This window comes from Alosa sapidissima, chromosome 5, assembly GCF_018492685.1.
Source record: "Alosa sapidissima isolate fAloSap1 chromosome 5, fAloSap1.pri, whole genome shotgun sequence".
Lineage (NCBI taxonomy): Eukaryota > Metazoa > Chordata > Actinopteri > Clupeiformes > Clupeidae > Alosa > Alosa sapidissima.
Genome location: NC_055961.1, coordinates 1,456,478 through 1,469,110, shown reverse-complemented (window position 1 = coordinate 1,469,110; position 12,633 = coordinate 1,456,478). Strand labels below are relative to the sequence as shown.

Genomic DNA, 12,633 nt, shown 5'->3' with positions numbered 1-12,633 from the left:
TCCTAAAACACAGGCCAACCGGCCAAAACTAATAACTTGAGGTCACGTCAAAATATTAATATGGTAAGAAAAAAACATTCCAACTTGATAACTTGCATTCCACAGAGACCACTTTTCTATCACATTAAACGACTCCGTATGAGGTTTCCATAGTGACGGTACCTGGTTGCCGAGGCCCGAGCATCCTGGACTGACCACCTGGGCGAAGGCTTGGCTGAAGAGCTCCCCCAGGCACTTCACACGCTTGACCACCTCCTCCGTCGGGTTCACCGTACAGTTCTGAGAACAGCCACCAGAGAGCGCTCACCCAAACCACTAAACCACATTACGTGCTCCTTCACCACCTTACTAATTAACCCAGAGAGCGCTCACCCAAACCACTAAACCACAACACACACAACCACTAAACCATATTACGTGCTCATTCACACAAAGGTTAATTAAAGGACCATTGAGAATGATTAACAGTGTAACTGTGATTACCAGTTCAGAAGTTGCACAGGGGGGAGAGGGTAATTGGATTGGTCCTAATAACATGGACTACTGCTATTCCCTAAACTTTCGAAGTCTTACAACGTCACAGACTGTAAATCATTGTGGAGATGCAAAACGTAGATTCCGATAGAGGCACGTCTAGTAACCACTAGAGGCCTACACCGTTCTAAAATGGCCACCCACCTTGAAGTAGGTCATGAGCGTGTCAGAGGGCTGGTCACTGGCGGAGGTGAGGGAGACCCGGAGTTGCTGGACAGAGTATAAGGTTGCCCTGGAAACAGACAGTCTCATCAGCACCATAAGACAGTACAGTATAAGGTTGCCCTGGAAACACAGTCTCATCAACACCATAAGACAGTACAGTTTATAAAGGAACTTGCACACTTGCCACAACGCTGGTTGTAGTTACAGGACCAATACAGCATAATGAAGCTGCAGTGAAGTTGAGGTTACAGCACTAATTTATCAATCGCCTCAATGGGGATACACTGAGATACTTGGCCACAAAGCACACCAAAACATCCTTATATGGTCACACACTCAAAATGTACACATGCAGACACATACACGCAGGGACAGACACATATACAGACACATTAGGGCTGTCATTTTACGTTCGAAAATCGATTGCACAATCGATTGGACCAAACAACACAAGTTTCAAAAACTAAAATTGGGAATCGATTTTAACCAAATATGTACACTATTAATTTTAAACGAATTAAACAAATAAAAAGGATAGATGTAACAAAATACACAAACAAGAAAATAAGAATATAAAAGAATTCCGAAGTGCAGTAAGCATTGCTAAAGCTAAAAAGAAAATTCCCACCAATTTTACGCCCCGGAAACATCTGTTTCAATCAGCTGCTGTGCTGCTAGTGTTTTGCCAAAAAATGGAGGACAACGCGATCAACCTGTGCAACATGAAAGAGACGAGTGATAGGCCCTAATAACTTGAGGAGTTTGATGTGGAAGTACTTCGGATTTTTGGTATATCAAACTATGGAGAAGAACAAAGCGGTAGGCTATGCAAACTGTGCAATCGAGTTCTATGTAGGCGAAATTTGTTTGACATTTCTAATCGTAAACACAGACACATACGTTGAAGACTGAAGTAATGTTCGTCACTGATGCAATGGCAGTCCACTCGGCTTATTGGTTTTCGAGAATGTTGCACTTCTGTTTGTCATTGTGCACAAAACTTCACGCCAATAAATCATCAGAAATATTGCTGGCTTGCGTCTACAAGCGCCCTCTTTACGTTCGTCCTATTGCCTGTTAGTTGTTTGTGGATTGGCCTATATTTGCCGTTGAAAATGGAAACGTCTTTAGACACGAAAAATCGATTTTACAATCGATTCAAAAATCGAACAGGATTTTTTTCACAAGTGACAGCCCTAAGACACATGCACGCAGGGACAGACACATATACAGACACATACACGCAGGGACAGACATATATACAGACACATACACATGCCCGTAGGGACAGACACATATACAGACACATACACACACAGGGATAGACACATGCACGCAGACACACAAATAGGTGTTCCAGAAAGGGTTTAAGAAACTCTGTTACACCAGAGTTTGACCTGCATCTAGCCCAGAGCTTTATGTAAATGTAAGTCAAGTTTCTAGGCCAAGTGTACTTGCATATACAAGCAATTTGGTCTCTGCATTTATCCCATCTGTGAGGTGAAGCAGAGGTCCATGTGACCACAACCCCCAAAAGGCATCATGGGAGTCAAGTGAGAACGCATAGTGCCGTAAGCAATAACTCCGTCTTCCCATGGAGTAATATGCTCTACTGACGCTACTGACAGCAGTGTGGGAGTAATGTGCTCTACTGACGCTACTGACAGCAGTGTGGGAGTAATATGCTCTAGTTTACAGACAGCAGTGTTGGAGTAATATGGCCTAGTGAAACTACTGACAGCAGTGTGGGAGTAATATGCTCTACTGACGCTACTGACAGCAGTGTGGGAGTAATATGCTCTACTGCAGACACTGACAGCAGTGTTGGAGTAATATGCTCTATTGAAACTACTGACAGCAGTGTTGGCGTAATATGCTCTAGTCTACTGACAGCACAGAGGTGCACTTGTTCAAGTTCTCCTGAATCACTGCCACTGAAGACCCACCTCCCTTAACTCTTTATCTGCTGTGAATGTACAAAATGATTAACTCTTAATGTGCTGCGAATGGGCAAAACGATTGTCAGGCTGATATGCCGATCTTCATGGAACATTCTCGAATGTTTGATACATTTTCTACCACATTAGAGATGCACATATTTCACTTAATTTATTCCTCAGATCATGTCTCTATTTAAGTGATGGAGAAACGATAGATAATAGATAAGTATGATTCAATTACAAAGTAGCTACCACAGCATTGTTTCATTTTCTATTTCCGGGACAGAAAGAAACATCTATCTTTTTTCTAAAGTATTAAGAGTAAAGAAGGATGTTGTCTTGTTGTGGAGTTGAGATGATTGGATGCTTTGCATTTGCTCTGCATGTCCATCTGGGAACTTTCCGTTGGATAACTTTTGGGAAGGGGTGAAAATACTGGTTAGCTGATTGGATAAAGCACCTGTCTATCACCACCTATGTTGATTATCGACGGGCCAAATCGACTAATCAGATGAACGAAGTGCTCTTTTTTTTTGGTCTTTGTATGCTTTATACTTTAATGTGATAGGACAGTTGAGAATGACAGGAAGTGAGTGTGAGAGAGAGTCGGGGTGGGATCCGGAAAGGACCACGGGTCGGGAATTGAACCCGATTTCTCTATCGGAAAGATGCCAGACTGATCTGTGAGTGGAAAACTGAAGCTTGCGAGATCAGGATGGTCTCACAAGGCTAGATGTTTGCAGTCAGCTGGGTTGAATGAGTGTTTGCGCTACCTGACGGGTGTTTGCAGGATAGCTGGGCTGAATGAGTGTTTGCGCTACCTGACGGGTGTTTGCAGGATAGCTGGGCTGAATGAGTGTTTGCGCTACCTGACGGGTGTTTGCAGAATAGCTGGGTTGAACTCCTCAGCAAACACACTCTTCTTAGGGGTACTCTCCACATGGCCACTGTAGTACAAAACAAAACAAAAAGAAAACACATTGAAATCATTTCAACATTTGTAAAGTAACTTGAAAAATATTTTTGTTACATTCGTGTGTGACTTACATGTCCGTTTTCTCCTGGCTGCATTTTTCTTCACCGTTCAGGAACAGTCTGCCATCAAAGTCTTTAGTTTTTACAGAAACTTCTTCAAACTTCGCTGACAGCTCTTCAAACTGAGGGGAACAGAATAACTAGTATTAGGGCTGAAATCCTAATGGCTCATTTCTTGTATACAGTTCTCAGCCCTTGTGCATTTGATATGATATGACATGATCAGGTAAGTCCTGTGTTCAAACAGAGCCCTTGTTTGAACACCTCCTGAATATAAACAAGTCTACCTCATATTCATCAAATATTAATCCCTCAGAGCCATGGATGCTTTGCATTGACAATGTAAAAGGTCAATGCCAAAACTTCATCCAGTTGCCAGGACACGGCATGATGAGAAATTTATAGGGTATGTGTTTGAGATTACTTCCAGCAAACCACTGTTGGGTCAAAGCAAATATTACCCACGTCCGGCGGCCACTGGAATAGCCGCTGCAATAGCCGCTGGTTAAATCAATTTCCCTGAGGAAGCATGGCGTAGGGTGATTTAACAGCACATATAACCATCTACCTAGCATCCCTGTGAGAGGGCAAACACAGGCCTGCACTTTAGAACCCATCTGGCCACCTGTCAGAGCGGAGGTGCAGGGCTGGGGGTGGGGACTGGGGGGGGGGGGGCTGGAGGGTGAAGCAACAGGGACCACATGGAGACAGCACAGTGGGGGCTATTTCACAATAGTCTTTGGTCACTTGTTCTCTGGCATAAACCAAACCACGGTTTCTGCAAATGTCTTAGTGATACAACAATACCAGAGAAACAAGAACAGCATGAACACATTACTGCTCCTTTACTGTTTCTATCTGGAGTAGATTGTACAGATGATAAGTCATTAAACTCCCACCCAGCCTTTCAGCAGCCCCAGCACCAAGCTGCTTCCACTAGAACATTTGAGCTCAAATTCTCTCTTCTGCTTCTTAGAAAATATTTATTTGTGTATTATTTATAATTTATTTGTGTAAATCTGACCCGAGTGCACAACAAAGAAACACAAAACTTATACAACAAAGAAACAATACAAAACTTATCTATCTATAAATTACAGTCTGTACGTAGGCGTCTTGCTACGGGCAGAAGTACATGCAGTGCCAGGTCTGACGTTGTTTGGATTAGTAATGCAAAATATATTGTTAAATATATTGGTAAAAGAAGCACACATTGGCTTTTTCCCCCTATCATCCTATTTTTTAAACCAGGCATCCCTGCGGGCATGTAATTGGGCTACGGGTTTTCTACAGGAATGGCATGTTTTAACGGGCACTGCACTACAACAACAAAGAAATAAACACAGCTGAACTCTGAATAGTCGCATGGAATTTCCTCTGAATGGTAACTAACTTTTTTTGGCTGCCACAATCGCCCCATCACCAGAACTATGCATTTCCAGCATCTAGTGCACCAAGCACTTTGATCAGTTTCAGCAAGATTCTGAAGTCTCTGAAGACTTCTGCTCTCAACAACTTGTGAAGCAGAAGTGATCTGTCCAAGTCGTCTACGCTGTTAAACGAGTCGTGTAAGAGTTAAACAATGGGTAATTCACTTCCGGAATTGACCTATCGCAAGCCCCGCCAATCGAACGCGGATGAGCCAATGGTAGTCCAGTAGCTCCGCACATGTAGATCAAGTCCGACAGCTTCACCTTACGGCTCCATAGAAATGCATTGGAAGCCGTTATTTGATTTTTTTCCGGTTTTATGGGATTGTATAGTGATGTAAATGACCGTTCCTTTCTGATATCCTCTCAGCAGCTTTGATAGGTGCTATCTCCTCATGCTCATCACATCCATTTGTTTGCTGAGATTCCAGGGAGTTTGACGCCAGTGATTGACTTTGAGTCATTTTAGCAGCACCCATCTTATCTTGTCCAGTGGACATGGCTTGGCATTGTTGAGCTGGTTGTTTATGTTTCTCCAAGGTCTGCATTTCAGTGGAGGCTAGCGGGTGGTTATCAGAGGGCCCCACAGCAGGGGAGGTTGGGCATATCTCTGTTTCAGCCTCTCAGTAATGTTTTAAAATGAGAGCTTCGTCAGCTGGCAGTAGGCTACTTTGTCGGTAGTCATGAGAAGTTCGCTTGCTAACAGAACATAAATATGCTGCCCAGAAACCTTGTGAATAGTTCTGATTTGTTTTACTACACTAATGAGGTCAAATATAGCCTTTGCCTACAGCATCTCCTTAACAGTAATGTTAACAAAATGACAGCATTCATATGACAAAGGAAAATTAATTCGGTCACTCAAGACTGTGCCACAGCAACCAGTGTAGGCTACAGTCCTACCCAATAGGCCTACTCGAAGCAGATAGCGTTGTCTGACAGTCGAGTGGGTTAATGCACGTATTTCCAGAACAGGTCTGCAACTTTCAGGTAGTTCTGAGTTCGAATTTAGGCAGGAGCAGAGCCATATAAAGGCCTAGGCCTATTGTTATCATTTTTTGCAAGGTGTTGCTCCTGGCAATACTTGTTTATAAGACGTTTGGTGATTAATTGATAGCTGTTTTTGGGACACGTTAAACGTTCTTTATAATGAGCGCATCCAGGGAGTAAAACGACTGTTACGCGCTGTTACAACTGTAGGCTACAATGATTGCAATACAAAAATATGCGTGTGTTAGTTTAGTTAGTTTTGTGATGTTTTGCACTTTTGCCTCATGTGTTTTCAGGTTTGAGGGCTTTTTTGGCAAGATTGGCCTTGGTTAGACTCTGCATATGTTATTTCTCCGTATGGAAAATAAAGTCAATTTTCGACACACGTCTGTTATTAGTTCAATAACAAGTGTTCCTTGTTAAAACATGTGACTAGTGAAACTCAAATGATTTTAGAAATATTTAGCCAAAGCCAAAAAGTGTTAGAGAGAAGGAGAGACGCCGGTGCAGCTCAGATGTCTTCTTAATTTTCTTTATTCTTTAGTAAAAGGTGCAGAACATTATTAAACTTTGACTAACGTTTCGATGTTCGTTAGTCAAAAACATCGACACATCGAAATGTTAGTCAAAGTTTAATAATGTTCTGCACCTCTTACTGAAGAATAAAGAAAATTAAGAAGACATCTTAGCTGCACCGGCGTCTCTCCTCTCTAAAATATCTGTCCTGGCCTGGTTGCAACGGATTGTGGCCAAACGACAGAAGCGCGGAGAACCCTCCTTTGTCTACCAAAAAGTGTTACTTTGTGCCCCGCGCTCCCCCACTGCTTGTGAAAGAAGGGGATGGGGGAGGGGGGCTTAACGTGAAAAAGCTTAATGTCACAAAACGGCAACGAGTCGTTTTAGGCTACAGGCCTTCATAATGGTAGGCTACAGGAAGTGGGGGGAGGGTATGGGATGACCAGAGCCGTCATCTATCGTCTTTCCAGGCACACAGCTCGTTATATAGCCTATCGACTGCCTTAACAGATAGGCTTTGCTCTTGGGTTTGGCCTTACAGCGAACTCAATGCTCTTGTTGCTTGCAGTTTGTTAAATAAAGCGATGCAGATTACATTATTTATTTCTGATTAATTGCGTCTTTTGATGTATTTTGCAACATTTGCTTGTTAGGCTGGGCTACTGTCAATGTCCTGTACAGGTCAATGTTCAACAATTGCTGGTGTAGGCCTAGGCTATTAATCAATTAGGGACTGTTCGTTATTTATTTAATTAAGGGGCTACCGGAGGAGTTTTGGGAGCGTTAGTCAAAAAAGTGACCCTCCCTCGCCAGCAAGAATTTTTTCTATGACCCTCCAAAGTGATTGAGAAAAAACGCATGACCCTCCCCAGTCCCAACAATTTATTGATGCCTTAGGCTACTGGGTCAATTTGGGAGCTTGCATGCTACGACTCCTTCCTTGAAATGCCTTGAAAAGGCTGTCGTTTGCACAATTTCACAAATAATCACCGGGACCGAAACAAACCTGTCAACTTTTCCCGGGTTTATCGCGTATTTTAACTTTTTCCTCGCTGTCTTAGAAGGAGCTGCAGGGCCGTCGCAAGGGGATGCGAGGCCCTGTGCGAACTTGACAGATGCATGAACTTACGTGCATGAAATCATGCGATAGCTTACTTTACACATAGCCAAGGCTACCGTCGGTGTATTTTAATAGTAGCCTAGTCTAATAAGCTACACCAGCTTGCCTTTAAGAGGGCAAATTCAATTGTATAGCCTATAACATTAGCTGAGTCACATATTTGGCCATATGGTGTTTATCATAGGCTACATCACGAAACCAAATAGTGTAACAAAGGCGAACACTTTAACAGGGGGAATTAATTGGGCATGAATCATTGTGCTGAACGGTATTTGTCAATGAGCAGAAACACACACGACATTCAAACTATTGATAAGATGTACTGGTCTGTTTCTATAGGCTAACATTGGACAAATAAATGACACTGACTCGCCATATCCTGACTCATGAAAAAAAAAAACATTTTCTTGCTTTGCCGCAAACTCAGCAATGAAATCATAGGCCAGTTTGCAGGTAGCCTAACGTCTTTTTCATAGAAGGGAGAGCCCAGTCTCTCCTGTGACATGGAGGTGCGCAAATAGTTTTTAATAGCCTGTTCAACTTCGAAAAGCTTTGTTCACCCGATGCCAGTCACTGATCGTAATTTCAAAGTTCGAAAGCTTCATCTTTTTAAGTTTTAAGTGCAGTGGCCCCTATCTGCCCCCTTTGGAATTATATCTCGAGCCTATTATAAGGTCCAGTGCGTTATGTCCTGGGATTCGGATGTGCTCAAAAAGAAAAGAAAAAACACTTTTTTTATAGATGGTTATGAGGAGCAATGTGAGAGAGAAATTTGATGATCATTGATCGTTGTTTTGGGACGTTAAGCCTTTTCCATAGGCGTCAGTGAAGGAGATTGAAGAATGACCATTTTTTTTATACGAAAATATTTCTTAACTACAAAAACTCAGTGTCTAAAAACTCAGTGTCATTCAGACTCAACCCTCTTGTTGTTTTATTATCTTTTTCGTTGTCGTTTGAACGTTGGCAAGCAGGCATGTTGCGGTTGCAATTTAAGTGAAATTTCTACAGTAGGCCTACAACATGCTGTTAGGCTGGGCTACTGTCAATGTACTTGTACAGGTAAATGTTCAACAATTGCTGGTGTACAGGTTATATAATCAATTAGCTAAATCATTTGTCCAGCTGTTTAAACATTTTTTCGTGCTACATTCAAACGCAAAAGGTGCTTTGATATATTTTTCGTTTGAAGGTCGGCAAGCAGGCATGCTTTGGTTGCAATGAATGAGGATAATTGCTTTTTTTTGCATTATTTTGAATATGACTCGCTCCAGTCTCAACAGCACGTACTTTTTCCACACGCTAAGTTCTAACACACATAGGCCTATCCCCTCTCGCTCTCTCCATCCCTGCACACGGTGCTTTCTTAAAGGAGCTGCACCATTTTACAACAATTGCATCTACATTTTCATATTAGAATGTTTTGTCAAGTGTAAGCTTAAACTACCGTGATCAATTTAAGTTCCCGTGCCCCCGCTGCGTCATGGAAGCAGTAAGTCAGTCGCATCAAAAATAGTAGTGGCACCCAAGTGACACCTTGTGGTTGTTTGTGTCAACTGCAGTTTGTGCCATTTCTGCTGAGAAAATGGGGTGCGTGATTCATGAAGGAACCCGTCCAAACTTAACGGGGACCCACTGTATTATAAATTGTATTGATGTAGCCCATTTCAAACATTAACTGATTAACATTGTAATCAGCTCACACGACTATCCATTTAATAACTTTTTAATAATACACAGGATATGTTCAGCAATGACAAGGTACCTTTGGTAAGTCCTGAGACTTTGAAAAGCCTGATGATTCCAAAAAGGGAGAAAAGACAGTCTCGTAAACATTTTTCACCTGCAAAAAAAAGACAAAAGAAAATATTCAGATCAAGAACTGTTGCACGGCACACTACCATTTTAAAATACATGCAAATAGCCTGAAACATTTCCAATAAAACTCACATTTGGATTTGAGATCTCTTAATGATGACATGCCCTTGCACTGCCTTCTACATTATGGAACTATCTGCAGTAAATCTGAATACTCTTAAAGCCCTAGTGGAAAAGGGAATGTGGAGAGTGCTTATAGAGAAAGCCTGCAGCATTTGTAATGGCACAGTGGACTTCCCGGTCAGATATTACCATTGGCTATGTCTGAACGATTTTGTTAAATGATCTAATTGCGTTTTTATTTCTCCCAGTATTGCGATTGCGATGTAATAGGCGATTATTTTTAAACTAGATTGTTGCAGCACAAAATGTGGTCAAATGACAGTCCAGCTCGGTGTTCACTAAAGCTCAATACGCATGCATGCAAATTAACTAGTTTGTTCTTATCACAACAAAGTCAGTCACGGAGACAAACCTCTAACCACATGGATCTCAATACAAGCATCTCTGAACTGACCACATTTCAGCCCTCTAGGTCACTTGATATCACTTAGAAACACAACTGAGCCCTAGCACCAGGTCTTCTGAAGCTGTGTGCAAAAGTAGATCAATATAGAATGAAAATATCAGTGCTTTAGACCATTATTTGCCAAGGTATGCTCATGCGTTTTGTTCATGCCTATGGAAACTCCCCATAGGACTTTTTGTTATCCAAAATGCATACTGACAATCAAATGCTAACTGCACATGAACCCCTTTGTGTAGAAGCATAATCCTGGTCTCAAATGAAAGGTAACACTTTGAGGTTTCTTGTGGACTATTTAGATTGTATGTCAGGTGTTCTGATATACACTGACTACTCAAAATATGGAATAATTACAAAAAAGTCTATTTTTGCATTTACTTTGTTGGTTCAATTTGTGTGTATAAGACAGACTATACATCTGTACAACTAATATTGGATAATACAATATGAAGATTCAATGTCTATGGATTCTTGAGAATATTTTAGTATCCAATATGTTGCATCTACTTATTGTGCTGCAGCTACACTGCAGCCAGAAGTCAGGGTAGCACCAAAAGCGGAGGGTGGGGGGGGGGGGCATTTTGGATCAAATTTAATTGAGACATAAGATTAATCTGAGAATGTAAAGTACTATATAGATTGTACATGAAAAAAGTTGTCATTTTGGATTCCCAAGAGCTTTGAAATGGAGTATAACATTACTATGTTACATATGGCTTTAGAATGTTGGGGGGAGGTGTGGGGGGGGGGGGGGGGGGTAACAGTCCTGCCGACGGGACACTGAGGATTTTTTAAACAGTCAAAGTTATCAGCAGTTAGCAGCATGCATGTAGCCTAAGAGCCTTAGCTAGTAAGTTAATGTTACAACAGCTGGGTTTTTGGTGGTTAGCGGTGTCAACTACTCGCAGATAACATTACACATTAATTAATTAATTAACTTTTTGCACCGCCAACCCCCTTGGATATCGCAAACACCCCCTCTGTTACTGTACTCTAGTAAACAAAGTTACCAGCACAGGTGAATGGCTGCTGTTCAGGAGAGTTTTAATAGTTTTAAGTCAGCTGGAGAAGTTAACGAAGTTACCAGCGAGAGATGCAGCACAGGGGAAATAAAAGAAAGGAACTAGAACCAGGGAAAGGTAATGAAGAGGTTTATTTGGGACCAAAGTAGCTCTACTGCTCAGACCTTTCTTGACACTGTTAGCTGGTCATCTTGTTTACGTTTTTTGCTTCTTCAACGATTGGTGAGCACTGTGCAGAGTCAGTGGCACGTCGGTGGTGACGTCATATATTGCGCAGTGTAATCACAGCCTCTGCGCTTAGAAAATCATCTTTCATCATATCGTGATCTTATCGCAAATAAAATTAATCGTTCAGCACTAGCGTTGACCTGAGATTAAAAGGGTAAACAGAAAAGAAAGGGGAACATTTCTTAACATATGAAGAGACACACATGGGCCTCCACCACTGTTTAGTTATTTATTTTATTTGTATATGAGCCAGTTAGCCCTCTAGACATTTATTCATTTAGCAGACCCAAAGCGCTTATCCAAAGCGGCTTACAGCAAGAGAATAACCTCCAAGTTAAAATGGCGACCAGTGACCGCCAGCCGTCCTCCACCAAAGGAAATAACTAGATAAGCAGCACGCACCTCCGGTGCTCAGGCCCTAATAAGCAGCACGCACCTCGTCCAGGCCCTAATAAATAGCACGTACCTCGTCCAGGTTGCACTCGTTCTCCCGGCAGATGACCTCCAGCAGCGGCTCGTTTGCCTCCGGCGGCCGCGGTTTGGCTTTGCCCTGGTTACGCCGGGAGCTCCGCGTGGGGGTCATCTTTGCACCTATACAACACACACACACACACACGTTTCATGGGATGAATAAAGTATCTATCTATCCGCTATCACAAGTGGAATCCATGCATTTCCACAGAATTATTTTTGGAATCTGATCCCTTAATATACCTGTTCATTCGTACTCGTCGCTCGACTTATCGTGACTAAATTCAAGATGGCGGTGAACGGTAAACTTCGTGAAGGTACTGTCTGTATAAATCGTCTTGTAAATAAACTACCAGTGCTTTTTCAAAGTTCTCAATGTCTCGTTTTAAATGTCAGGGCCCTCGGAAGTCTACCAATGAAGTGTGGAGCTACTTTGAGCCTCGTAAATGGTATAAAAGAGTGATTTATTTGCATGGCTAGACCGATTCCCGAGGCATCCCGATTGAAAACATGTTGGTAGCATCGGCTAACTAGCGCCAGATTTCGGAGTGCAGGGGACAAGCCGAGATGAGCTATGAGACAAAAGTTCACACTCGGTATCATGTTTCAGCACACTAGATCAATATTACACCGAACTTCTCCTTTAAGGACAAGTTTTTTAAAAAGACTAAAATGGTAGCTAGTAGGAATATGGAATTCCATTGCATACACTAAATGATGAACTATTCCCAAAAAGATTTTCCATGTGTCTACTAGCTACCCCACGTACCATTTCAGT

At 42.1% G+C, this 12,633-nt stretch overlaps 1 protein-coding gene across 3 annotated transcripts in view; it reads right to left on the bottom strand.

The window, feature by feature from the left end:
- The window catches only part of rb1 (retinoblastoma 1), a 69,759-nt gene that overhangs the window by 50,163 nt on the left and 6,963 nt on the right, over window positions 1-12,633 (bottom strand). For all 3 annotated transcript variants that reach the window (XM_042093770.1, XM_042093771.1, XM_042093772.1), the window contains exons 8-13: window positions 11,851-11,975; window positions 9,496-9,573; window positions 3,687-3,796; window positions 3,509-3,586; window positions 679-766; window positions 163-279 (exon numbers count right to left, since the gene is read on the bottom strand). In XM_042093770.1, the coding sequence (XP_041949704.1) occupies window positions 163-279; window positions 679-766; window positions 3,509-3,586; window positions 3,687-3,796; window positions 9,496-9,573; window positions 11,851-11,975 (596 nt within the window). The remainder of the gene's footprint in view (window positions 1-162; window positions 280-678; window positions 767-3,508; window positions 3,587-3,686; window positions 3,797-9,495; window positions 9,574-11,850; window positions 11,976-12,633) is intronic.